The sequence below is a fragment of the Saccopteryx leptura genome, chromosome 2 (genome assembly GCF_036850995.1).
Source record: "Saccopteryx leptura isolate mSacLep1 chromosome 2, mSacLep1_pri_phased_curated, whole genome shotgun sequence".
NCBI classification, from domain to species: domain Eukaryota; kingdom Metazoa; phylum Chordata; class Mammalia; order Chiroptera; family Emballonuridae; genus Saccopteryx; species Saccopteryx leptura.
The window spans coordinates 50,676,946-50,702,664 of record NC_089504.1 but is presented as its reverse complement, the minus strand read 5'-3'; the positions used below and the strand labels follow the sequence as shown (position 1 = coordinate 50,702,664).

The window sequence follows — 25,719 nt, the reverse complement described above, 5'->3', positions numbered from 1 at the left end:
GCTTTCAATGGTATTTTTAAGTGTGGGAGGAAGGGGTACTAACTAGTAGCAATAAAAGGCATATGGAAAATTAGGAACCTAAGTTTTTTTTCTTTTGTTCCCTTGAAAAGTATTGAAAATGGAAATAGCAAATATAGTTTTTAGAAAAAGAAACAGTTGATCAACGTCATTCTTGCTGGAAAGAAGGAAATGATCTCATATCTTCCTATTTTGTATTCATAAGGAGGAGGGTCATATTCAACTATTTTATACATCTAACCACAGGAGACTTATAATAACTCTAATTTTAATGGAGATTCCTTCTTTGCTGCTCTTTCTGGGTTTTTTTAAAATTATAATTCTCATTATAATTAAGCCTATTATAATTCTTACCTAATAATTTTTATTGTTTTCCATATGAGGTAAAATTAGCAAAGAGAATTTATTAAATTTAATGCCAATAAATTCTTCAAGGGTGACTTTAGTTGTACTGAATAAGAAACTACTTTTTGAAAACTGTGTATTTAGTTACCTTTGAAAGTTTTTTGGTATGGAAGGCTTTCAGTGTAGAAGACTTTCGGAAAGCAAATCTACAAATACAGATCTTTTTCTCTAACAAGGTAACAATTTTGTTACCTCAATATGTGGATATTTATATTTTACATTCAAATTAAAAAGGAATATTTGCAATTGTAGAAAAACAGCTGGTGGAGGAACAGGACACTTTCACAGAAAAATTAATTACTCAGATAATAAAAAATCTTCAAGTGAAAATTTCCAACATCCATATTCGTTATGAAGATGATGTAAGTATTTCAATAGATTTTAAAAAATATTTATATATATTCCACTGTTTATTGACACCTGCTCTGTAGTAGCCAACCTATTAGATGCATGAAAGTGGAGGGGCAGAGATTGAAGATGACATATCTTTCTCTTCTATAACTATGGTTGTAATTTTCAATCCTTACTGCCTTGATTACACTTTCTAAAATGTTCAAACATCAGTTAATGAAGGAAAATGCCTTTAATACCTTTTATAGATGGGAGTTACAAATTTAGCTATTATGTATTTTTAAGATACTTTAAATCATGTGATATTTATCTTCTGGAGAGATAGAGCAAAACTTAACTAATTTTTCTTAAATAGGTCATGTATTCTCTCTAAAATACATAATAATTAGCTTCTTCTGATAGTACTGTTGTGAGGGTCATTTTTTTAAGCTTTTTTTTTCTAAACTGAAAAACATGCAGATGTATTGTTATTGTACAACACATACATTGATACTTAATATTTTAATTAGTACTGTATTAGGAAAAATGTAGGAATATAAGTTCTGGAAAATATTGAAATGTTTTTGAATGTTTGAAATTGCATACTTCCCAGAAAGTGAACATAATTTGAGTTTTGCCCAACTACTAAAAATTTGAGTAAAATTTATTGTGTTTCTCCTTTAGATCACAAATCGAGAAAACCCACTGTCATTTGGTATTTCCCTTCAAAATCTCAGCATGCAGGTAATTTGTTTAAAAATAAATTTAACAATATTTGATTGTGTAATATAGTTAATCAGACTACTGATGACTATTTATGCTAGCATCAGAAGTAGGTGTTTATACAGAATTGGTACAGAAAGTGCATAGATTGGATTGGAACTGAGGATAGATAATTTCACATTTGAAAAAATGGTTGAGAAATTCAGGTTAAACTACAAGGACATTATTATTTGCTAATTATGACATTTGATACTGTTTTACTTTAAAAAATCCATTTCTCCCTGGCCGGTTGGCTCAGCAGTAGAGCATCGGCCTAGTGTGCAGGAGTCCCAGGTTCGATTCCCGGCCAGGGCACACAGGAGAAGCGCCCGTCTGCTTCTCCACCCCTCCCCCTCTCCTTCCTGTCTCTGTTCCCCTCCCGCAGCCGAGGCTCCATTGGAGCAAAGATGCCCCGGATGCTGGGGATGGCTCTGTGGCCTCTGCGTCAGGCACTAGAATGGCTCTGGATGCAACGGAGCAACACCCCAGAGGGGCAGAACATCGCCCCCTGGTGGGCATGCCGGGTGGATCCCGGTCGGGCGCATGCGGGAGTCTGTCTGACTGCCTCCCCGTTTCCAGCTTCGGAAAAATGAAAAAAAAAAAATCCATTTCTGAGAAGTATAAAATAAAAGCAATAAATGTTCATTTCTGAAACTTTGACAAGTCATGAAAGGTGTAAAGAAACAAACCACCATGTCCTCGCCACCATTAATGATGTGGCATAATTTCTTTCTAATTTCTCAAATTGATGAATTTTTAAAGCATAGGAGTATATAGAGGATTATGAAACACACGCGTTCCACCAGAGTTAACCATTGTTAAATTTGTCATTTGGTTTAGCTTTTAAATACTTCAAAAGAATAAACTTATGAATAAAGTTTAAATCCCTTTGTTCTCTACTCTTACCCTTTCCTCCTACCCCAGAGATAAACATCCTAAAATTTTAAACTTTTATTTAATATAGTCATTAAAATTGTATATAATAGCCTGACCAGGCGGTGGCACAGTGGATAAAGCTTCGGACTAGGATGCCAAGGACCCAGGTTCGAGACCCTGAGGTCACCAGCTTGAGCGCGGGCTCATTTGGTTTGAGCAAAAGCTCACCAGCTTGAACCCAAGGTCGCTGGCTCAAGCAAGGGGTTACTCAGTCTGCTGAAAGCCCGCGGTCAAGGCACATATGAGAAAGCAATCAATAAACAACTAAGGTGTCGCAATGAGCAACGAAACTAATGATTGATGCTTCTCATCTCTCCGTTCCTGTCTCTCTCTCTCTCTGACTCTCTCTCTGTCTCTGTAAAAAAAAAAAAAAAAAAAAAAAATTGTATATAATATTTGATAGATTTTTAAAAGTTTACATAAATATTTTATGTGATTCTTTTATAAGTTCCCTTTTTCACAATGGTTTTGACATCTATGTTGCCACATGTAATTCACTTTAACTGCTGAATAGTGTTTCATTACATGGTTTTATTTGATATATCCATTGGGTTTTTGTTTGTTTTTTTGCATGACTTCTATTTAAAACATGTATCCACTACAAGCAAAAGAAAAGAAAAAGCCAAATGAGACTTTATTCAATAAAGTTGGGTGGGGTAAAATGTCAAATGCTGCTCTTATGTTGAAAAATAAGGTTGTTAAATTAGCTGCTGGATTTGGCATTGTGAAGGTCATTGGTGACTGTGACAGCAGTGGAATTGATCACCACTTTTGGAGGTCCTTGCAAATTTGCCTCTCTGCCCACATCTATTCACTTAGATTATCAGGTATGAGCCCAGCAATACATGTTTTAAATAGCCCTCTATATATGATCCCATAGCTTACTAAAGTGTGAAAACCACTGTTCTAATCTATTCAGTTTTCTACAAAAAAATGAAAACCATCTTTTTAAATAAGCATCTAATCACTTTATTCTCCTCAGTGGCTTTTTATTGCTTTTAGAATAAAGTTCATAGTTTTGTCTTCAAGTTGTTTACAGTCCTTTTACAGTCTGATCTCAGGTGGCGATCTGATTTTTTTTTAAATTAAGTGAGAGGTGGGAAGGCAGAGACAAACTCCCACATGCACCCAACCAGGGCCCACCCAGCAATCTCCCTAAGGGCGAGGCTCTGCCCATCTGGGCCTCTGCTCTGTTGCTGGGCAATCAAGCTATTTTTAGCACCTCAGGTGAGGCCATGGAGCCTTCCTCAGCGCCCTGAGGCAACTTTGCTTAAGCCATCTGAGCCATAGCTGTAGGAAGTGAAGAGGGAAAAAGAGGTAGAAGGTGGAGAAGGGAGGAGAAGCACCTCCTGTGTGCCTTGACTGGGAATCGAACCTGGGACTTTCACACACCAGGCCAACATTCTACCACAGAGTCAATCAGAGCATATATCTGATTTCAGCTCTTTTCTTTGTTTTGCATTATGTTTTCTGGCCATACCGGGCCACTTTAGTTCCCTGACTAGGTCATATATTCATGTATCTTACTAGAATGAATCATATTTCCTAGATATTTCTTAGAATCAGTAATTTTATTCATATGTCACACATTAGGTTAGATATCACTTTCTCCATCACACCTCTGAGTTTGGGGCTCCTACAGTATTCCCCCAGTACTGTATATTTAACCTCTATATTAGCACTTACTTGTTTGTAATTGCTCCTTTATTTGTTTGGATTATCAGCCAACAGTGAGTGAGCTCCTTGAAAGCAGAGACTTTCATGTAGTCCGTTAACATTCTTTGAAAGTTAAGTTTTCAAGGACATTTTCATGGGAAATTGGTCTAGGGCATGATATGATTTATCACTCTGACACATATCACATGGAAATAACAGCCTTTTTCCTTTGCAGACAACTGATCAAAACTGGGTTCCATGTTTACATGATGAAACTGAAAAACTGTTTCGTAAGGTAAATACTGTATTTGTTCATTGTAAGATAAATACAATGAACTTGACAAAAGAGACTTTTAGAAAGGGTAATGGTAATACATAATACAGACTTATGAAAATTGTGTTTATTTGCTTAACTCTGTATGACTCAATTATTTTAGGCTTTTCAAAATAATACATGCTAAAGATCCTTCAAAGAAAACAATAATAAACTACGTATTTATTTTCAGTTAATCCGATTGGATAACCTTTTTGCCTATTGGAATGTGAAGTCTCGGATGTTTTATCTTACTAATTATGATTATTCGTTGGTAAGTAAAATTTTTATATGTATATATCAATACACACATTTGTTGGTATTTCGCATAAAGTTTTATACATTGTCATTTAGAATACTGTAGTCAGTAGTCATTTTTAAGGCAAAATCTAATAGCAGAATTTACAGAAATAGAGGAATAGATATGTACCTGTATACAATCATGTATAAACACCTTGTTTTTAATAATGAACATAAAGCATTATATTAGTTTCAGGTGAATGACATTATGATTTGATATTTGTATATATTAGAATATGATCACCACAGTAATTCTGTTAAGATCTGTCACCATACATAGTTACAGAAATCTTTCTCTGAGATGGAAACTGAAGATTCCTGAAGCCACTTTCAAATAGTAATGCAGTATTATTAACTATAGCTACATGGTGTTTATTGAATTCTCATGATTTATTTGTTTTATAACCAGAAGATAGTATATTTTGACTTCTATCACACACTTTGCCACCACCCCCCTCCATAGCTACATGGTGTTTATTGAATTCTCATGATTTATTTGTTTTATAACCAGAAGATAGTATATTTTGACTTCTATCACACACTTTGCCACCACCCCCCTCCTGCCTCTGTCAACCACCAGACTGTTCTTTGTATTTATGAGCTTTTATTTCACTATTTTTTTATTTCACATAAGTCATACAATATTTGTGTTTATCTGACATATTTTACCTAGTGTACTGCCTTCAAGGTTCATCATCTGTGTTGTCTGTAATGGTAGATTTTCTTCTTTTTTTTTTTTTTTTTTTTTTTTTTTTTATATAATTTTATTTTTTTTTAATGGGGTGACATCAATAAATCAGGATACATATATTCAAAGATAACAAGTCCAGGTTATCTTGTCGTTCAATTATGTTGCATACCCACCACCCAAAGTCAGATTGTCCTCTGTCACCTTCTATCTTGTTTTCTTTGTGCCCCTCCCCACCCCCTATCCCTCTCCCATTCCCCCCTCCCCCCCGTAACCACCACACTCTTATAAATGTCTCTTAGTTTCACTATTATGTCCCACCTACGTATGGAATAATACAGTTCCTGTTTTTTTCTGATTTACTTATTTCGCTTCGTATCATGTTATCAAGATCCCACCATTTTGCTGTAAATGTTCCGATGTCATCATTTCTTATGGCTGAGTAGTATTCCATAGTGTATATGTGCCACATCTTCTTTATCCAGTCATCTATTGATGGGCTTTTTGGTTGTTTCCATGTCCTGGCCACTGTGAACAATGCTGCAATAAACATGGGGCTGCATGTGTCTTTACATATCAATGTTTCTGAGTTTTTGGGATATATACCCAGTAGAGGGATTGCTGGGTCATAAGGTAGTTCTATTTTCAGTTTTTTGAGGAACCACCATACTTTCTTCCATAATGGTTGTACTACTTTACATTCCCACCAACAGTGTATGAGGGTTCCTTTTTCTCCACAACCTCTCCAACATTTGCTGTTACCTGACTTGCTAATAACAGCTAATTGAACAGGTGTGAGGTGGTATCTCATTGCCGTTTTGATTTGCATTTCTCTAATAGCTAAAGAAGATGAGCATCTTTTCATATATCTGTTGGCCATTTGTATTTCTTCCTGGGAGAAGTGTCTATTCATATCCTCTTCCCATTTTTTTATTGGGTTGTTTGTTTGTTTGTTGTTGAGTTTTATGAGTTCTTTGTATATTTTGGATATTAGGCCCTTATCTGAGCTGTCGTTTGAAAAAATCATTTCCCATTTAGTTGGCTTTCTGTTTATTTTGTTATCAGTTTCTCTTGCTGAGCAAAAACTTCTTAGTCTGATGTAGTCCCATTCATTAATTTTTGCCTTCACTTCTCTTGCCATTGGAGTCAAATTCATAAAATGCTCTTTAAAACCCAGGTCCCTGAGTTGAGTACCTATGTCTTCTTCTATGTACTTAATTGTTTCAGGTCTTATGTTTAGATCTTTGATCCATTTTGAGTTAATTTTTGTACAGGGGGAGAGACTGTAGTCCAGTTTCATTCTTTTGCATGTGGCTTTCCAGTTTTCCCAGCACCATTTATTGAAGAGGCTTTCTTTTCTCCATTGTGTGTTGTTGGCCCCTTTATCAAAAATTATTTGACTATATATATGTGGTTTTATTTCTGGACTTTCTATTCTGTTCCATTGGTCTGAGTGTCTATTTTTCTGCCAATACCATGCTGTTTTGATTGTCGTGGCCCTATAATAGAGTTTGAAGTCAGGTATTGTAATGCCCCCAGCTTCATTCTTTTTCTTTAGGATTGCTTTGGCTATTCGGGGTTTTTTATAGTTCCATATAAATCTGATGATTTTTTGCTCTATTTCTTTAAAAAATGTCATTGGAAGTTTGATGGGAATTGCATTAAATTTGTATATTGCTTTGGGTAATATAGCCATCTTGATTATATTTATTCTTCCTAGCCAAGAACAAGGTATATTCTTCCATCTCATTATATCTTTTTCGATTTCCCTTAACAATGGTTTATAGTTTTCATTATATAAGTCCTTTACATTCTTTGTTATGTTTATTCCTAAGTATTTTATTTTTTTTGTTGCAATCGTGAAGGGGATTATTCTTTTGAGTTCCTTCTCAGTTGTTTCATTGTTGGCATATAGAAAGGCTATTGACTTCTGTATGTTAATTTTGTATCCTGCGACCTTACTGTATTGGCTTATTGTTTCTAGTAGTCTTTTTGTGGATTCTTTGGGGTTTTCGATGTATAGTATCATATCATCTGCAAAAAGTGATACCTTTACTTCTTCTTTTCCGATATGGATGCCTTTTATTTCTTTGTCTTGTCTGATTGCTCTGGCTAGAACCTCTAGTACCACATTAAATAAGAGTGGAGAGAGTGGACAACCCTGTCTTGTTCCTGATTTAAGGGGGAAAGCCTTCAATTTAGTGCCATTTAATATGATGTTAGCTGATGGTTTATCATATATGGCCTTTATCATGTTGAGATATTTTCCTTCTATACCCATTTTGTTGAGAGTCTTAAACATCAAATTGTGTTGTATTTTATCGAAAGCCTTTTCTGCGTCTATTGATAAGATCATGTGGTTTTTGTTCTTTGTTTTGTTGATATGGTGTATTACATTAACCGTTTTACGTATGTTGAACCATCCTTGAGATTCTGGGATGAATCCCACTTGATCATGATGTATTATTTTTTTAATATGTTGTTGTATTCGATTTGCTAGTATTTTGTTTAGTATTTTAGCATCTGTATTCATTAGAGATATTGGTCTGTAGTTTTCTTTTTTTGTGCCATCCTTGCCTGGTTTTGGTATGAGGGTTATGTTGGCTTCGTAAAATGTGTTTGGAAGTATTGCTTCTTCTTCAATTTTTTGGAAGACTGAGTAGAATAGGAACCAAGTCTTCTTTGAATGTTTGATAAAATTCGCTGGTATAGCCGTCAGGGCCTGGACTTTTATTTTTGGGGAGGTTTTTAATGGTTTTTTCTATTTCTTCTCTACTGATAGGTCTGTTTAGGCTTTCTGCTTCTTCTTGACTCAGTCTAGGAAGGTTGTATTTTTCTAGGAATTTATCCATTTCTTCTAGGTTGTTGAATTTAGTAGCATAAAGTTTTTCATAGTATTCTACAATAATTCTTTGTATATCTACGGTGTCCGTGGTGATTTCTCCTCTTTCATTTTGGATTTTGTTTATATGAGTTCTTTCTCTTTTTTCCTTGGTAAGTCTTGCCAAGGGTTTGTCAATTTTGTTGATCTTTTCAAAGAACCAGCTCCTTGTTCTATTAATTTTTTCTATAGTTTTTCTGTTCTCTAATTCATTTATTTCTGCTCTGATTTTTATTATCTCCTTTCTTCGGCTGGTTTTGGGTTGTCTTTGTTCTTCTTTTTCTAGTTCCTTAAGGTGTGAAGTTAAGTGGTTCACTTGGGCTCTCTCTTGTTTGTTCATATATGCCTGAAGTGATATGAACTTCCCTCTTATCACTGCTTTTGCTGCATCCCATAGATTCTGATATGTCGTATTGTCATTTTCATTAGTCTGTATATATCTTTTGATCTCTGCACTTATTTCTTCTTTGACCCATTCATTTTTTAAAAGTATGTTGTTTAGTTTCCACATTTTTGTGGGATTTTTTTCCTCTTTTTTGCAGTTGAATTCTAGTTTCAAGGCTTTATGATCAGAAAATACGCTTGGTACAACTTCAATTTTTCTGAATTTGCTGATGTTGTTTTTGTGGCCCAACATATGGTCAATTCTTGAGAATGATCCATGTACACTGGAGAAAAATGTATACTCAGTCACTTTGGGATGAAATGTCCTGTAGATGTCTATCATATCCAGGTGCTCTAGTGTTTTGTTTAAGGCCACTATGTCTTTGTTGATTCTCTGTTTGGATGAGCGATCTAGAGCCGTCAGCGGTGTATTGAGGTCTCCAAGTATGATTGTATTTTTGTCAGTTTTTGTTTTAAGATCAATAAGTAGCTGTCTTATATATTTTGGTGCTCCTTGGTTTGGTGCATATATATTAAGAATTGTTATGTCTTCTTGATTCAGTGTCCCCTTAGCCATTATGAAATGGCCATTTTTGTCTCTGAGTACTTTTCCTGTCTTGTAGTCAGCATTATTAGATATGAGTATTGCTACACCTGCTTTTTTTTGGATGTTATTTGCTTGGAGTATTGTTTTCCAGCCTTTCACTTTGAATTTGTTTTTATCCTTGTTACTTAGATGAGTTTCCTGTAGGCAGCATACAGTTGGATTTTCTTTTTTAATCCATTCTGCTACTCTGTGCCTTTTTATTGGTGAGTTTAATCCGTTTACATTTAGTGTAATTATTGACACTTGTGAGTTCCCTATTGCCATTTTATATCTTGCTTTCTGTTAGTTTTGTGTCTTGTTTGATCCTTCTCTTTTGTTTTTCTATCTTTTGTTTTTATTTGGTTGTATTCCATACATCTTTCCACTGTTGCTATCTTTTTTATCTCATGTGCTTCTGTGGTGGTTTTTTCAATGGTGGTTACCTTTGAATAATGAAAAGGGTCCCTACCCTGTTCATTGTAGCGAACTATTTTGTGAGTACTTTTGCACTCCATCGTCCTTTGCTACTGTTAATCTCCATGTTCTCCCCCTCTTTCTTTTTGTTGTTGTCACAGTTTAAATTTGGTTTTATTGTGTTCTTCTTGGAGCTTTTACTTGTGGCTCTGTTTTTTTTTGTTCTTTGTATCTGATTGGAGAACCCCCTTTAGTAATTCCTGGAGTGGGGGTTTTCTGATGATAAATTCCCTCATCTTTTCTGTATCTGTGAATGTTTTTATTTCTCCTTCATATTTGAAGGATAGCTTTGATGGGTATAGTATTCGTGGCTGAAAGTTCCTCTCTTTCAGGACTTTAAATATTGGGGTCCACTCTCTTCTAGCTTGTAGAGTTTCTGCTGAGAAATCTGATGATAATCTAATGGGCCTTCCTTTATATGTTGTATTCTTCTTTTCCCTGGGTGCCTTGAGAATTTTTTCTTTGCCATTGGTTTGTGCCAATTTCATTATGATATGCCTTGGAGTAGGTTTGTTGGGGTTAAGAAAACTTGGAGTTCTGTTTGCTTCTTGAACTTGAGGCTTTAGTTCTTTCCACAGGCTTGGGAAGTTCTCATCTATTATTTGTTTGAGTATGTTCTCCATTCTATTTTCTCTCTCTTCTCCCTCTGATATACCTATTATTCTTATGTTATTCTTTTTGATGGAGTCAGATAATTCTTGTAGGGCTATCTCATTTTTTTTAATTTTTGAGTCTCTTTCTTCTTCTCTCTGTTGTGCCTCAAGTTGCTTGTCTTCTATTTCACTAATCCTCTCTTCTATCTGACCTGTTCTATTAGCTAAGCTTGTTACTTCGTTTTTCAGCTCGTGAATTGAGTTTTTCATCTCTGTTTGATTTGTTTTTATAGTTTCAATTTCCTTGGACATATATTCTTTGTGTTCATTGAGTTGTTTTCTGAGCTCCCTAAATTGCCTTTCTGTGTTTTCTTGTATATCTCGGAGGATTTTTAGGATTTCTATCTTGAATTCTCTGTCATTTAGCTCCAAGGTTTCCAATATATTAAATTTTTTCTCCATAGATTTTTCCTCATCTAGCTGTGTTACTTCTCTTTCTTTTGTATTCATGATATTCGATTTTCTCTTCCTTAATGGCATCTGAGGGTGGTTTTGTTGATAGTATTAATGAGATTTAATAAAGAATAAAAAGTTTAAAAAAATAATTAAAAAAATCGAAAAGAGTTGTTTTTTTTTTAAAAAAAAATTAATAATGAAATAGAGAAAAATAAAATAAAATAAAAATTTAAAAAAAAAAAAAGGAAATTATTCCCCCCCTCCTTTTTTCCTCTCCTCTCCTCTCCCCTCTTTCTTGATAAAATCTTGTGGTGGACTGTGAATTATAACAAACAATGCCTGTGATGGAGGGCCTGAATTGGGGAAAAGTAATAAAGGGGCAAAAAAAAAAAAAAAAAAAGAAAGAAAAAAGAAAAAAAAGAGCGTATGGACCCACAAAAAGTAAATAAGGAAAAAAATTTGGGTCAAGAATAAAATGATTTGCTTTTAGGTGTTGGTTGTCTAAGAGTTATGATGAGAGGATTAAGAGGAAAACGGAAAAATGGGGGGACAAATTAAAAAATTACTATTGTATTTAGTGGAACAAGAACTAGATAATATGGAGAGCCAGGGATGGGAGCACTGCTAGTGAGTTAAAAAGGTGAAGTAAAAACCCCCCAAAATGCCACAAACATAAGTTTGAGTCCCAGATAAGATAATTTGTTTGTTATTGAGGTTTGAATGAGAGGAGATGTAAAGGAAAAAGGAAGAAACTAATATAGAGGGAGAAAAGAAAGAGAGAGAGAGAGAAAAAAAAAAGAGGAACCACTAAAAGAAGAAAAAAGAAAGGAGAGAGAGAGAGAGAGAGTTAAGGGTTTTGGAGTGCAACCCTCATAGAGAGAAAGGAAGAGAAGAGAAAAGATAATGGGAGATGTAACACTTATGGGTAGTGTAGTTCAAGGAGAGGAGAGAGTAAGACCGGTAGAGAGTTAATCGGCCAAATTGGAGGAGGAAAAAAAAAGTATCAAGAATGAAGATAAGAGAAACAAACGAACAAATATAATAAAATGGGATAGGTTATAAAGTCTGCAGATTATTCTTGATTTTGAGAGGTTATCTTCTTGCTTTTTCTCTTCTCTCCCTCTTCCTGGTCGGTGACTCTGTACCCCGGGTTTTGCCCCTTTGCCACGCTCAGGTGGAGGTTTGCAGTTGATAAGTCTCTATGGCAATGTCATGTATTGTGCTTTAGTCTCGTTGGCAGTCGAGGCTATTAGCATTTATAGGCTCCGACAGTGAGAGAGTCCGTGTTCCTGGAGCCTTTCTCCTAGTCTTTCCTTCCTCAATTAGTAGCCTGATAATCCAGCTATGGGGTTGCTGCTGCCTCTGCCTGGATAGTAAGAGGCTCAAAGAGCTGGCAACTCCCCACTCTATTTCCACTCAGCACAGGGCTCTGGGTAAGGCTCAGTCAGTCAGAGCTGCTAGCATAATCAGGCGGGCTTTCCACCCACTCACAGACCTCTGGCTCTGCCACTCTGTCCGGTAACACAAGCGGGTGCCCACTTCCGGGGCGCTTGGAGAAAACTCTCACTCACTGGCTGCGCGCGCAGACCAGGATATCCGGCCAGCAGTCTCACGCTCTGAGTGAAACCCCCGACCGCAGGGAAAAGTTGCAGCGTTGGAATTGAGTCTCGCTCCGTCCCCGTGCACGGCTTTTGCAAGGCACTGGGGCGGCCCGAGATTCCGCTTTGGCCCACACAAAGGCCCCTGACTCTGCTCCTCTGTGCGATGACACGGGCGCGCACTGCCGAGGCACTCGGAGGAATCGCTCACTCCTTATCTGCGTGCGCAAACCCGGATATGAGGCCGCGTTTCCCTCTGAGTGAAACACCCTCGGCAAGGAAAATCTCCACCATTGGAATTAGTTCTCACTCCCTCCCGTGCGTGGCTTTCCCAGGGCGCTGGGGCTGCCCAGAGACTCTGCCCTCGGCCCACAGAAAGGCCTCTGACCCTGCCTCTCCGTGGGGCAACACGGGCACTGACTCCCGGGGCCTAGGAAGAAATCTCTTGTCCACTAACTGCGCACCAACCAGGAGACCGGGTAAAATGGCCGCGCCGCTTGTCTTTCTTTGTTTGGGTTTGGCGCGAGTGTTAGCTTGTATTGCCCGGGTTTCCACAGGATCAGATTTTCCTCGGCTTGGATCTCCGTGCCACAGCCTGGTTCGGCCGTTTGTATTCACCCCCTTTGCCCGCCTCAGTTTCTATATTCACAGTTACCAGAGAAAGCTGCCCTGTTTAGGTTAGTGAGGAAGGCGGAGCATTTCTTACTCCCTATTTCCTTCGGGGTTTGGTTATATATTTAGCCAATTTTTCACTCAATCATACCTTTGGGTGTATTGCGAAGCATCTGGAAGCTCCAAGTATAGGTTTTTCTGTTTCTGGTTGAAGATCTTGTTGAGTTTTGGGGGAGATTTATCGGTATTGCTTCCTATCCCGCCATTACTCTGACGTCCGATTTTCTTCTTTTTTTTTTTTATATGGCTGAATTATATTCCATTGCATACACTGCATTTTCTTTATTCATTCATCTGTTAGACATTTAGGTTATTTCCTTATCTTGACTGTTGTAAATAATGCTGCAGTGAATATAGATGCACATGTCTTTTTAAGTTAATGTTTTTGTTTTATTTGAGTAAGTACGCAGATATGGAATTGCTGCATTGTATGGTACTTCTGGTTTTATTTTTATTTCTTTATTGATTTTAAAGAGATGGGGAGGGGCAGAGAGAGAGAGAGAGAAGCATTAATTTGTTTTTCCATTTTTTTGCGCATTCATTGTTTGCTTCCCGTTATGTGCCCTGCCTGTGGATGGAACCTAAAATCTTGGCGTTACAGGAAGACACTAACCAACTGAGCAAACTTGCCATGGCAGTAGTTCTATTTTTAATTTTATGAGGAATCTCCATAATGATTTATTTTTAAGATTTTATTTATTGATTTTAAAGAAAAATAAATGCTGTGAGAGGCGGGTAGCAGGAAGCATCAACTCATAGGTAGTTTGCTTCTTACATGTTCCTTGACCAGGCAAGCCCAGTGTTTCAAACCAGCAGCAACCTCAGCATTCCAGGTCAACACTTTATCCACTGCGTCACCACAGGTCAGGCCATAATGTTTTCCTTAGTGGTGGAACCCAATTTACATTCCCATCAACAGTGCACAAGAGTTTCCTATTCTCCATATCCTTTCCAATGATTTGTAATTTCTTGATTTTGTGCTAATGCTCATTGTAATGGGTTTTAGCTAATATTATATCGTCATCTGACTTGCAAGTGAGATTGAGTATTTTTTCATGTATTCGTTGTTTATCTGTATGTTTTCTTTGGAAGTTGGCTGTTTGTATGTTTTCTTTGAAAAATGTTTATTCAGATCCTCTGCTTATTTTTAGTGCTTATTTTTTAATGAGATAGTTTTTTATTTTTGAGTTGTATGAATTCTTTGTATATTTTGGAGATTGACTCATCAGATATATGACTAGCAAATATTTTCTCCCTTTCAGTAGGTTGCTTTGTTACTTTGTTGATGGTTCCTTTGCTGCACAGAGGCTTTTTAGTTTCATGTAGCCTCAGCTGTTTTTGCTTTCATTGTGTTTGTTTTTGGTGTCAGATCCAAAAAAAATCATCAGTAAGACTTATGTAATGGAGTTTACCATGTATATTTTCTTCTAGAAGTTTTATGGTTTCAGGTCTTACATTTAAATCTTTTATGCAATCTGAGTTAATTTTTGTTTTTGGTGTAAAGTAGAGGTACAGTTTTATTCTTTGGCATGTGTCTACCCAGTTTTCCCAAATATAATCCTTTGTCAAAAATTAATTGACCATATATGCACGGGCTTATTTCTGGGCTCCCTATTCTGTTCCACTGATTTATGTGTCTTTTTATTCTAGTACTATACTGTTTTGATTGCTGTATCTTTGTATTAGAGTTTGTAATCAGGGAATGTGATGCCTCTAGTTTTGTTCTCTTTTTTTTTTGTAATTTCTATTAATTGATTTTTTAGAGTGAGAGGAAGGGAGAGAGAAACATCAGGTTGTGGTTCCACTCATTTATGCATTCATTGTTTGATTCTTGTATGTGCCCTGACAGAGAATTGAACATGCAACCTTAGTGTATCAGGACATTTTAAATACCTGGCCAGGACCAATCTAGCTTTGTTCCTGTTTCTCAAGATTGCTTTGGCTTTTTGGGGTCTTTTGTGATTCCATATAAATTTTATGATTGTTCTCTTTCTGTGAAAAACACCATTGGTAATTTGATAGGGATTGCATTGAATCTGTAGATTACTCTGGGTAATATGGATATTTTAACAATATTAAGTCTTTCAGTCTTGAGTGTGGAATATCTTACTGTTTACTTGTGTCTTCAACTTTTTTCATCAAAGTTTTATAGTTTTCAGTATAGGCCTTTCCCCTCCTTATTTAAATTTATTTCTGGGTATTTAATTTTTTTTATGCAGTTATAAATGGGATTATTTTCTGACAGTTTGTTACTAATGTATAAGAAAGGCAACAAGTTTCTGTATATTGCTTTTATATTTTGCATCTTTATTCTGTTTTATTTTTTGTTTTTGGTGGAGTCTTTAGGGTTTGCTGTAAATAATATCGTGTGATCTAGAGGTAATGACAGTTTTATTTCTTCCTTTCCAATTTGGATGGCTTCTATTTCTTTTTCTTGCCTAATTTCTCTGGCCAGGGCTTCCAGTATTATGTTAAATAAAAGTTATGGCAGTGGGCATCCTTGTCTTATTCCTGATCTTAGAGGAAGATATTTTAGCTTCTTCCGTTGAGTGTGATATTAGTTGTGAGTTGTTATATTTTCTCGTTACTGTGTTCAAGTATAATTGTTCCTCTATACCCATTCTTGTGTAGAGAGTTTTAATCATAAATGGATATTGAATTTTGTCATATTTTGTATATGTGCCTGTATATAAACATGTTTAAATATCCACATATATCTTAATCTTTCTTAGGTATTCTTTTATGAGATAGTCTTTAAAAATTAAAAAAGATTTAAATTGATTTTAGAGAGAGGGAGGAGAGAAAGAGAGAAAGAAAGAGAGAGGAACATCAATCTATTCTTCCACTTATTTATGCACTCATTGGTTGATTTTTTTGTGTGTGTGTGACCAAGACAGTCAGAGAGAGTGACAGATAGGGACTGACAGATAGGAAGGGAGAGAGATGAGAAGTATCAATTCTTTGTTGCGGCACCTTAGTTGTTCATTTGATTGTTTGCTCATATTGCCTTGACCAGGACGCTGTAGCAGACTGAGTGACCCCTTGCTCAAGTCAGGAACCTTGGGCTCAAGCTGGCAAGCCTTGCTTCAACCAGATGAGCCCGCACTTAACCTGGTGACCTCAGGGTCTCAAACCTGGGCTCTCTTGTCCCAGTCTGACACTCTATCCACTGTGCCACCACCTGGTCAGGCTCATTGGTTGATTTCTTATATGTGCCCTGACCAGGGATTGAGTCTTTAACCTTGATGTATGGGGATGACACTCTAACCAACTGAGCTACCCAGCTGGAGCTCACGATACTGTCTTTCATGAGATATTATCTATTTTAATATTTTTTCTAAGTCCTCCTTAGTTTGAGTTACTTATTTTTCAAATTGTTTTTATACTTTTTTTGTATATAAAAGGATTTTGTCAGATAAAGGTATGTTGACAATGTAAATAAAAGCAATTTGTCTTTTAATAGGAGAGCTTAAAGAATGGTGTTGTTGATAAAAATATTATTCCAGAAGGTTATGATTTTGGTAAGTATGTTTTATAAAATAAAAATTACTATTTTCATTTTCTTAATAAGCATCCATTTTAAATGAACATTTTGATATCACTGTGATATTTCATGTTAATTTTCTCATGTAATTAAATGTATTTAAAATATATATTATATGCCAAAGCAAAACACATATCATTCATTGTTGGTGAGCTTTTGGCTATATATCAAAATCCGGAAAGAAAAATGTTCAGTAAGAGAAGTTGTTAAAACATTGTATAGTCTCTAAAGATTATTCAATAACAATTATAATTTTTAAAGACATATTGACATGGCAAATATAATTTAATAAGGCTAGCTGTTACAGTCTATGGTATGATCATACTATTTTAAAAATGTTTACTTAAAATTTTTCTTCTTTATGTTTATTCTGGTTTTAAACTCTCTGAAATGGACACGTAGTATTTTAATAATGAAAATAAGTTACTAAAATATGCAGAGAAAAAGAATGCTGTTCTTCTACCATGAAGACACTCAATAAACATTGATTGGTGATGTATAACTTAGTTTGTGGGATCAGCTGACAACATCATTAACCATAGACGACTCTTTGAAAGTATTTCTTTTTCTTTTTTTGGCTTCAGTGATACTTGTCTGTATACTTCTACCGTTATAAATTATTCTTTATTAATTTTTTGAAGTGGCTCTTGTGCTCATTCTTAAAATATCATATTTGTGGTTTTGATTGGTTTCATTTTCTTGATTCTCTCCTCAAAGGAAACATTAAGAACAAGGGATTATCTGTCATGTGTGTTGATAATTCTCAAATCTGTCACTTTAGAGTTGACTTATTTCTCCTTTGCTCTTCAGTCATTTCCTGTAGCATCAATCAGTGCCCATGTGGAGAGAGAGAAATCACTTAGCATTTTAAGTAGGGACAGTTTAAGGAATTTTAACTATAACAGGATTGAAGTAACAAGGGAATGTCTATTAAAAAGTAGAGGGAAGTCTAGAGAATCTAGGATTAGTAGTTGGAAGGAACAGCTCCTAACCTATGACTAGGATGGAGTATCCAAAGAGAAAGAGTCTGCCTCTCTCAGCACTGAGATACTGAACTTGCTAGAAAGGGCATGACCATGGCTCACTGGTTGGAATGATTGAAATAACTCATCATGGAATTTAAACAGGGCAGGGAGGGAATTGAGAACATGAAGCAGAGGTGAAGGACAGACAGTGCATCAATGAATGGTACATTCCGTAGTACTTGAAGTTTTGGTATTGGAATACTAGAGAGAAAGCTTATGGTGGTAGGAGAGTTCGATGCTTGAGGTACAAGTTTATAGAGAGGTCAAGGATATTAGTGCAATAAGGGTCTGATCGATGAGCTAAGGGTGGAGGAGTCCAAAGAACTGAGAGGCCATGGTTTTAGAACGATGATTTGTATATTGAAATCAGTCAGAGTTGGCAGGAGCTAAAAAGTCTGGGAGAGGTAGGAGAAGGTGTAACATAGGAGGGATGGATGATTGCAACTAGGGATAGTATAGTGGGTGGTGTATCTTCTATGTAACACGAGAATTAAAGCTGGAAGAAAGAATATTTTTTCTTTCAAATACTGACGTTATTGTTTTATACATATGCTTTTTAGACTTACTATATCTTTTTAATTATGTACATATAAACATTTCTTAGTTTTAACTGTACAGTGTTCTATAGTATAGAGGTACGGTAATGAATTTAACCAATGGTCTGTTAATGAACTATTCCTGTTCCATTCAAATTAAAAGTATGTTTGGCTGCTTAATGTGTAAAAAATTAAGTGCTAGGCCTACAGGATGATTAAACTGAGAGATATGGTAACTTTGTATATAAATTAGCTTATAATTTAATAATCTTTATCTAGATTCTACTATTACTGGCTGCTCTCTGCATTATTACTCTTTTTGGCAATCAGTACAAAGGGTTGAGAAAAATCTGTGTTAGATTATGAGTTGAGCCAAGGAGGTTATCCTGAGCAAACTCATTTATCTTCTCTCTTCTCCTTTACAAGTTAAAAGAGGGAGCAGAAAGATACAGAGAAACTGACCAGAAATTCAAAAATTATATAATGGAAGGTAGCAGTTAAATATAGGGATAAACAAAAGTAGGTTTAATGTTGGGAGTATGTAGAACAGTTTATTCTTGTATTTTTTTATTTATTATTTATTATTATTAACCTACTTTGGCCATCCCTGTATAATCTCTTTTTTTGTGCATTTCTAATGTACCTTCATTCATTAAAACTGTGTTGTTATTAAAACTGCTGGACTAATTTTCCTTTTAGAGAGTGTTTCTGCTTTTATGGGTTTATTAGTATCTGAGGATGGGGAATGTAGTTAGCCTTTGCTGTACTTACAGACAACAATATGAGTTTTTGGTAGGAAAAAGAAGAAACTTTTTCATCAATTAAGTTACAGTTCATCTGACCATATTGTCACATTAAGAAAATATGGGAAGTGGAGAAAGGATATATAAGAAATGAAAATCAATATTTTCAACTTGATCCCTTCACTTTGAAACTCTTGAACTCTGTAACGCAGTTAAATTTATTAAAATTTATACTCTTTTCCAGTATTTCGCCCCATATCTGCAAATGCCAAACTTCAGATGAATCGCCGATCTGATTTTGACTTTTCTGCTCCCAAAATAAACCTGGATGTTGAATTACATGACATAGCAATTGAATTTAATAAACCACAGGTGATTTTTAAAATATTTTAAATTGTGACTTAGTTTGATGAAAATAAAACTAAGATTTTAAATGTTTTTCAGAAGTTTATAATGTTATATGGTAAAATTTCCTTTAAAAAGTTAATTTAACTTTTATCTTTAACAATTGGAAAAATATCTGAAACATGTAAGAGCCTTAATTTTTTTTATTCTGCAGTATTTCAGTCTTATGGAGCTTCTTGAATCAGTTGATATGATGAAGCAAAATCTGCCATATAGGAAATTCAAACCTGATGTACCTGTTCATGACCATGCCAGAGAATGGTAAAATGTCTTACAGTTTTTTTTTTTTGTTTGTTTGTTTTTTGTATTTTTCTGAAGTTGGAAACAGGGAGGCAGTCAGACAGACTCCCGCATGCGCCCGACTGGGATCCACGTGGCACGCCCACCAGGGGGCGATGCTCTGCCCATCTGGGGCATTGCTCTGTTGCAACCAGAGCCATTCTAGCACCTGAGGCAGAGGCCACAGAGCCATCCTCAGCGCCCGGGCCAACTTTGCTTCAATGGAGCCTTGGCTGTGGGAGGGGAAGAGAGAGACAGAGAGGAAGGAGAGGGAGAGGGGTGGAGAAGCAGATGGACGCTTCTCCTGTGTGCCCTGGCCAGGAATCGAACCCGGGACTCCTGCATGCCAGGCCGATGCTCTACCACTGAGCCAACCGGCCAGGGCCTCTTACAGTTTTTTAATTAAGTATAATTGATAGAGAACATTATATTAGTTTCAGGTGAACAACATAATAGGTTTAGCTACTATTCATATCATATATAGCTACAAAATTTTTCTTGTGATAATAACTTTTAACATTTGCTCTTTTAGCAACTTTTGACTATGCAGTGCATTAGTATTAACTGTAGTCAACATGCTGTATGTTACATCCCCAGGACTTACTTATTTTATAACTGAAACTTTGTACCCTTTGAGCCACTTCTTTCATTTGCTCACCCAAACCCCCACCTCTGTCAAACCACCAGTGTGTTCTCTGTATCTGTGAGCTCAGTTATTATTATTTTTTTAAGAGTCTATATATAAATGAGATCATAGAGTAATCTTTCTCTTACTTATATAACTTAGCATAATGCCGTCAAGGTCCATTCATGTTGTCATAGCGGCAAGATTTTATTTTTTTATGACTGAATAATATTCTGTTGTGTGTGTGTGTATATAATATATTACTAAATTTTCTTTAGTCATTCTTCCATCAGTGGACACTTAAGTTGTTTCCATGTCTTGGCAATTATAGATAATGTGGTAGTGATTTAGTCTTTTCATTTTTTTCAGGTAAATACCCATGAGTAGAATTGCTCAAACTAAAACTTTTTTTTTATTTAAGTGAAGAGTGGGGAGGCAAAGAGACAGACTCCTGCATGTGCTCTGACTGGTATCCACCTGACAAGGCCCCTCTGGGGTGATACTCTCCCCTTCTGAGGCTACTGCTCTGTTGCTCGGCAACCGAGCTATTTTAGTGCCTGAGGCAGGCCATGGAGCCATCTTCAGTGTCCAGGGCCAACTTGCTCCAACCAAGCCATTGCTGCGGGAGATGAAGAGAGAAAAAGAGAGAAGGGAAAGCAGGGGGGGAGGAGAAGCAAATGGTTGCTTCTCCTGTGTCCCCTGACCGGGAATCAAACCCAGGATTGCCACACACTGGGCTAACACTCTACCCCTGAGCCAACTGGCCAGGGCCAAACTTTTTTTTAAGATTTAAAAAATGTAGCATAAAAGTGAATTTCTTGACTTTCTTAAGAATAATTTTTTAAGATAATCTCTTTAAAGCCTAATACTTACTATTGTTTGATTTGCAATTAGAAATTTATTATATAGCTGCTTTTGCTTATTATACTAATAAAATTGACTTAAAGTATTCTTTATAATGGAATTTATAACTGGAGACACTAGAGTACTAGTTATTTACTGTATTTTTGGAATTATTAAACTGTATTTCAATTTGTTGTCTAGCAGTGCCTATTTAAAATTTTTTAAATTTCTCTATTATATACATTAAACATATTATTAAACCTGAAAAGGTTATGGTGGTATATAAAGTGCTATCTTCTTTTTAATTTAAAAGTCTTGTTATTCTAGTTATTAAGCTTTTGCATATTTTCTAGAAGATGCAATTACTCTTTTACTTGACTGTTTTAATTACTATTCAAGGGACTTAAGTGCTGGTTTCCAATTAATACTTTAATAGTCTTTCTGTAGACCTATATTTATTGTGACGGTATTCAAGGATTTTGCTTATTTTCACTAGAAAGAGGTAAAAAATAATATTATTGTGGAAACTAATAAGATGAAAAAGCAGGTGCTCAGGCAATATACTATTTTCATACTCTAAATTATAGTTATGTATGTGAGAATAGAAGCAGTATCAGTTACACTTCATACAGTTTGTTTGAGGGTGTTAAGTGTAGGTTTTTGCTTTTTAACTAGGTGGGCTTATGCTATACATGGTGTTCTTGAAGTAAATGTTTGCCCCCACTTACGGATGTGGTCATGGAAACATATTGGAGTACATAGACAAAAAATGAAGCACTACAAAGAACTATATAAAAAAAAACTAACAAGTAAGAAGCCACCTGGTGAACTTCTCAGTGTTTTGGAGGTTAGCATTTTTTAAAATTGTTGAATATTTTGTGCTATAGAACTCCTCAGTCTTTAATAACTACCAGTTTCTAATTACTCTTAATTTTGACCATTCTCTTTTACTGAGATTTTTTTATTAAACTCAGTTGAATGATAAAAGCTTTGGTGTTACTGTTCTGGGAGCATTTAGAATTTGATATTATTTTCAATCTGGAGAGATTTGGGTTCATGCAAATAGTAACTCATAGCCTTAATTATTAATGACCCCCCTTTTTTTTTTTAAGTGAGAGGCAGGGAGGCAGAGACAGATTCCTTGTATGTACCTCTACCAGGATTCACCTGGCAAGCCCTACCAGATGGTGCTCTGCCTGTCTGGCTGCTGCTCTGTTGGTTGGCAACCAAGCTATTTTAGTGCCTGAGGCAAGGCCATGGAACCATCCTCAGTGCTCAGGGCCAACTTGCTTCAGTTGAGCCATGGCTGCAGAAGGGGAGGAGGAAAGAGAGAGAGAGAGAGAGAGAGAGAGAGAGAAGCGAGAGGGGGAGGGGTGGGAAGCAGATGGTTGTTGCTGACCAGGAATCGAACCCAGGGCATGCACACGCTGGGCCACCTATTACTGAGCCAACCGGCTAGGGTCATAAGTAATTTTTTTTTTCTGAAGTTGGAAACGGGGAGGCAGTCAGACAGACTCTTGCATGCGCCCAACCGGGATCCACCCAGCATGCCCACCAGGGGGCGATGCTCTGCCCATCTGGGGCGTTGCTCTGTTGCAACCAGAGCCATTCTAGCGCCTGAGGCAGAGGCCATAGAGCACTCCTAGCGCCCGGGCCAACTTTGCTTCAATAGAGCCCTGGCTGTGGGAGGGGAAGAGAGAGACAGAGAGGAAGGAGAGGGAGAGGGGTGGAGAAGTAGATGGGCGCTTCTCCTGTGTGCCCTGGCCGGGAATCGAACCCGGGACTCCCGCACGCCAGGCCGATGCTCTACCACTGAGCCAACCGGCCAGGGCCTCATAAGTAATTTTAAACAAGCATGTTTTAATATGTATCTGTAAATTTTATAGTTGTAACTCTTAAAGGCATGACATGTAAGATTTCTTTGTTCAGAAACTTTTCCATTACTAATTTCCAGCTGACATATGTATAACCTTTGCTTCTCACAATTTAACAGGAATATTATGGTGATGGATGATCTGTTTTCTGCTTTATATCTCTTTTGTGTAGCAGTTTGACAGTTTATATGTACTCTATTTTCATAAAGTTGTTTATGTAAACACATTATCTTTTATATTTTTAGGAATTGGAAAAGACCCTGGATGTATTTAATATAACAGTAGTGAGACAACAGGCAGAAGTTGAGGTAACTCCAGATTATCTTTCAGTTAGTAAACATGAATCTAGATTCCATATAGACTTGACAGGTACTGTGATGTTATTAGTTTTGTGCTGTACTATATACTCTTCCTAAAAGGGGTTTAAATTTTTTTGTGTTATAAGAAAATTTGATTCAATATTTTGCCACATCCATTTAAATCAGATAGGTTCTATCAGAAAAAGACTTTTTCTAAATTATTGGATGTATCAAATACACAGACTTTATGTAAAAGATGGAAAGCCATTTTTTTTTTTTTTTAGTGTGCTTTGTTTCTTTGGAATTACCTTTGCTTGTAAGACAGTGGACTTAAGTGGCTGGTAATCCTAAATTCTTACAGGTGGCCAATATTGCAATTACTTCATTCTGTTGTCAGTTTGTATATCGTTTACATTTACTTATTCCAGTAAACAAGTTTTGCCAGTTAGGCTTCTACTTCTTTAGATTGTTAAAGAATAATTTGTCATTTATTTGAAATTTATTTATTTTAGGTAAAGAAAGCTGGATACAAGATTTACAGAGAAGGAACAAAAGATTCAGAGGAAAACAAAGGATGGTTTAACTGGTTGTGGACGTGGTCAGAACCCAAAACTACAGAACAGCAGCCATATGTTAAATCTGGAAGTATGTTCAGTTTATTTTATAGTAGTGCCATTAGTTATCCGGTGTGTTAAAAATATAGCTGATCATCGGGAGTAAAAATTGTTTTGCAGAAAATTTTCTAGTTAGAAATTGTAAGATTATTTGCATATGATATATACTTTATCCTTGTCACCAATAAAATTACTATTAAAATGTTGTAAATATATGTCAAGGAAAAATAAAATAAAATACATGGGTTTGTTTGGGTTTTTTTGTATTTTTCTGAAGTTGGAAATGGGGAGGCAGTCAGACAGACTCCTGCATGCGCCCGACCGGGATCCACCCGGCACGCCCACCAGGGGGCGATGCTCTGCCCATCTGGGGCATTGCTCTGTTGCGATCAGAGCCATCCCAGTACATGAGGCAGAGGCCATAGAGCCATCCTCAGTGCCCGGGCCAACTTGGCTCCAATGGAGCCTTGGCTGCGGGAGGGGAAGAGAGAGACAGAGAGGAAGGAGAGGGGAGGGGTGGAGAAGCAGATGGGTATTTCTCCTGTGTGCCCTGGCTGGGAATCGAACCCAGGACTCCTGCAAGCCAGGCCAATGCTCTACCACTGAGCCAACCCACTAGGGCAAATACATGGTTTTTAAATCTTACTAGTGTTTACAAAAGCGGTTTATGCCCAGGGAATTTAGTAAATGCATGTAGCACAATAACAGATAAATGACAATTCCAAAAGTTTTTGAACCATTATAAATTTTTATTGAAATTGTTTCTTGGAAAGACTTTTGTTTTCCAACCAAATGCTTAAGATGATAACTTTGGAGTCTTAGGGGCTTAGGTTTACATCATGGATCTATCACTTATCAGTATTGTCGCCCTGGCAAATTATTTAAGCTCTTTGAATCTCAATATTATTGTTTGTAAAATTGGGGAAAATTGTGATAATAACTATTTAGTGTGCTAAATGTGTTGCCTAGCACAATGCCACTAAGTACCTCGTACAGGTAAACATTTTGCAAGCTCTTGCTTAATAACAATATTTAGAAATTTACATTGCTGGCCCTGTCCAGTTGGCTCAGTGGTAGAGCATCAGCCCAGTGTATGGATTTCCCAGGTTCAATTCCCAGTCAGGGCACATAGGAGAAGAGACCATTTGCTTCTCCACCCCTCCCTCTTTCCCTTCTCTTTCTCTATCTCTCTCTTTCTCTCCTGCAGCCATGGCTCTGTTGAGCAAGTTGGCCCCAGGTGCTGAGGATGGCTCCATGGGCCTGGCCTCATGTGCTAAAAATAGCTTGGTTGCCTAGCAATGAACAGTGGCGCCAGTTGGGCAGAGCATTGCCCATAGAGAGCTTGCCAGGTGGATCCTAGTTGGGGCACATGAGATAATGAGGTAGTCTGTCTCTCTACCTCCCCACTTCTCACTTAAGGAAAAAAAATAAAATAAAATTACTTTGCTAAATATATATTTAGAACTTTGTATTTTTGGATAGTAATTCTTCTTAAATTTCCAGTGCCATTCTAACGTTGTGCTTATAATTTCTTAAAAGTGTTATATAAAGACATAAAATTTACATTTACTTTTTAATGGCAACTAAACTATAGGTTACTAGTTAAAAACGCAAAATACTTTTTTAATAATTTGTAGGTCTTGAAGAAATCTTGACACCTGAAGAAAAAGCTTTACTCTATGAAGCAATTGGCTATAGTGAAACCGCGGTTGACCCAACCTTGCCAAAATCAGTAAGAGATTTTCAAGTTTTATGTCTCAGAGTTACGGATAACTATTTTTAATCCTTTAGGAATTATATATTATTGACTTGTTCTGTGATCCTTTTTTGTTTTTACTTTCATTTCCTAGGTAATTTCAAGGGGTAAATATTGTCCCGTA

The 25,719-nt window shown here is 36.5% G+C and overlaps 1 protein-coding gene across 5 annotated transcripts in view; it reads left to right on the top strand.

Annotated features, from left to right (window-relative positions):
* VPS13A (vacuolar protein sorting 13 homolog A) overlaps positions 1 to 25,719 on the top strand; it is a 244,743-nt gene that overhangs the window by 40,345 nt on the left and 178,679 nt on the right. For all 5 annotated transcript variants that reach the window (XM_066367951.1, XM_066367950.1, XM_066367953.1 and 2 more), the window contains exons 6-16: positions 676 to 785; positions 1,438 to 1,497; positions 4,343 to 4,402; positions 4,614 to 4,694; positions 16,516 to 16,573; positions 19,145 to 19,272; positions 19,460 to 19,566; positions 21,728 to 21,899; positions 23,172 to 23,234; positions 23,738 to 23,870; positions 25,477 to 25,571. In XM_066367951.1, the coding sequence (XP_066224048.1) occupies positions 676 to 785; positions 1,438 to 1,497; positions 4,343 to 4,402; positions 4,614 to 4,694; positions 16,516 to 16,573; positions 19,145 to 19,272; positions 19,460 to 19,566; positions 21,728 to 21,899; positions 23,172 to 23,234; positions 23,738 to 23,870; positions 25,477 to 25,571 (1,067 nt within the window). The remainder of the gene's footprint in view (positions 1 to 675; positions 786 to 1,437; positions 1,498 to 4,342; positions 4,403 to 4,613; positions 4,695 to 16,515; positions 16,574 to 19,144; positions 19,273 to 19,459; positions 19,567 to 21,727; positions 21,900 to 23,171; positions 23,235 to 23,737; positions 23,871 to 25,476; positions 25,572 to 25,719) is intronic.